The sequence below is a fragment of the Microcaecilia unicolor genome, chromosome 12, assembly GCF_901765095.1.
Source record: "Microcaecilia unicolor chromosome 12, aMicUni1.1, whole genome shotgun sequence".
In the NCBI taxonomy this organism is placed as follows: Eukaryota; Metazoa; Chordata; class Amphibia; order Gymnophiona; family Siphonopidae; genus Microcaecilia; species Microcaecilia unicolor.
In genome coordinates this window covers 9462587-9464534 of record NC_044042.1, presented here as the reverse complement: position 1 = coordinate 9464534, position 1948 = coordinate 9462587, and the positions used below count along the sequence as shown (strand labels likewise).

The 1948-nt window shown below is 48.3% G+C and overlaps 1 protein-coding gene across 1 annotated transcript; it reads right to left on the bottom strand.

Moving 5' to 3' along the window:
- Window positions 1-211: 211 nt before the first annotated feature.
- Window positions 212-1171, bottom strand: G0S2 (G0/G1 switch 2). Its single transcript, XM_030221235.1, has 2 exons — window positions 1103-1171; window positions 212-842 (listed from the first exon to the last, which is right to left on the bottom strand). The coding sequence occupies exon 2, from the start codon at window positions 801-803 to the stop codon at window positions 489-491; it is 315 nt and encodes a 104-aa protein (XP_030077095.1). The 5' UTR covers window positions 804-842; window positions 1103-1171; the 3' UTR covers window positions 212-488.
- Window positions 1172-1948: the final 777 nt, after the last annotated feature.

The window sequence follows — 1948 nt, the reverse complement described above, 5'->3', positions numbered from 1 at the left end:
CCGGAAGTTAGGCATAGATCCTCACTTCCCCATTTTCAGCCTACAGGTAAGCTCAGTTTATGAATCAATGGGTGGACCCCCTGCCACCACTGCACTTCAGCCTGGGTACACTTATGTGGCAGCTGCCCTTTGATGTAGCCTTGCCAAAACACCAGCCAGCATGCAACCAGCTCAATACCCCTCTGCATCAGACATAAAAAAGCAAGCAGTGCATACTAAATAAAATATTTATTTGGATGCAAAATATATGTATTTGTAATAATAATTAAAAAAAACAAGAACATTCGTGTAAGATACTGCATTTCACATATATTGTAAAAAAAATGCACCGATGATAATATTATTTCTATCTGCTGCACAGCAGCAATAATTAGACCCCATTTCTGTCTAGTCCAAAGTTCATATCCACTGATTCTCTCTCGGTCTGTTCCAGCCAGCAAACTGTTCAGCAGTCTTTCATTCAGGTGGCAAAGAGCCCAGGGCTCTTCCTAGGAAGCATGCCCCCGGGTAGCCAAGCTTCTTGCACCCAGAGCTTGCAATTTGCTTTTTGCCAGGATCAGCTCCTCTTGCCTCTGGCTGGGGGCCCGCTCCTGCTCCAGGTCCGGACTGGGAGTTTTTTTCGCCTCTTCTTCTTCCGTACTCTCCTGGGAGGTGAAGGGACTGCAGACGGTCTCCACCAAGCCGATAACAACCCCGAAGAAAGCCAGCACGCTGCCCAGCACGTACATCTTCACCATCTTCCTGTTGGGTTTCTGGCTCAGCATTTCTTTGGCAAAGGGGATCAGCTCGTGCATGGTTTCCATCCTGCAAAGTCGGTCGGATCTGCAAAGGGATTTATTATCCTGGAAGAAGCAGAAGGAGGAGGAAAAAAAACACGTTAACTCTGCTACCACTTATGTACAGAAAAATCATGATAATATGCACATCTTTGCAATAGCTCTATATCTATCTATCTATCTGTATACAGTAATTTAAATCAATGCATGCATATATATATTGTTTTGCAAATCCTGCGCCTCTTTTTCTAACTTTTTAAATAGTAAATGATCGAAAATCGATCGCCCCTACAAATCAGGCGGAACCTAGCCCTGACTATACTTACCTTTACTGGTGAGACGCTGAAGATGCGCGCGCAAGACAAATCCTCGGAAAAGCTACCAAGCTCTGATCGCATCGTGCTGGAGGCAGCCGAAGCTTTGGCTTATAAATAGGCGAAGAGGGCGTGTTAATCCCGCCTCCAGCAGGTTTTGGGCCAAGGGGGCTGGGCATGCGACGAGCATGCGGTGGACACGCAGACCAGCCTGGCTTCCTCCTATCCCAGATCGGGGATCCCTCACCCCCCCTCCCCCTACTCCAGCTGGCCCTGTCTGATCAGGCTCCCCCTAAGCTCCTTGTCCTTGGGGGCTCGGAGCCTTCCTGCCATAGGCTGAGATAGCGACCCCAGGTTAGCATGCAGTCACCACGCTGGCCCCCATCTTGCTGGAGGGGAGGGGGGAACCTAATTAACTGTCCCACTCCTCATTCATACAGTGACAGCTTTGTCCATTGGAGACGGGCAAGTGAGCACGTACAGAGCCAGCCTACAATGCTGCTGGATGCACGTGGAGCCTGGGGGGGGGGGGGGGGGTGCTGGAAAACTAGTATTTATCCGGTTCCCAATTATTCTGTAAGGGAACGAAAGTCTGATGGGTTTCGAGGGGGCTATATTTATATATGTTGGTTGGGGATCAGACACCCAGAATGTGTCTGGTGTTAGATGTTTGTTGCTTCCTTACAAGACTTGTGATATTTAAGCTTCATCTTTTTTTAAATTTCTTCTTTTTTGGTGGTGGGAGAAGGGAACTCGGGATTACCAAAGGGGAGCTTAATATCTGCACCCAGCAGAATAACTGATGGAGGATCCCCTCCCGTTGAAGGAAGGAAAAGAAAGACCAGAACTCAAGAGGGT

Coding starts and splice junctions, on each gene's coding strand:
- G0S2 (XM_030221235.1), bottom strand. CDS start 803: ATGGAAACCATGCACGAGCTGATCCCCTTTGCCAAAGAAATGCTGAGC.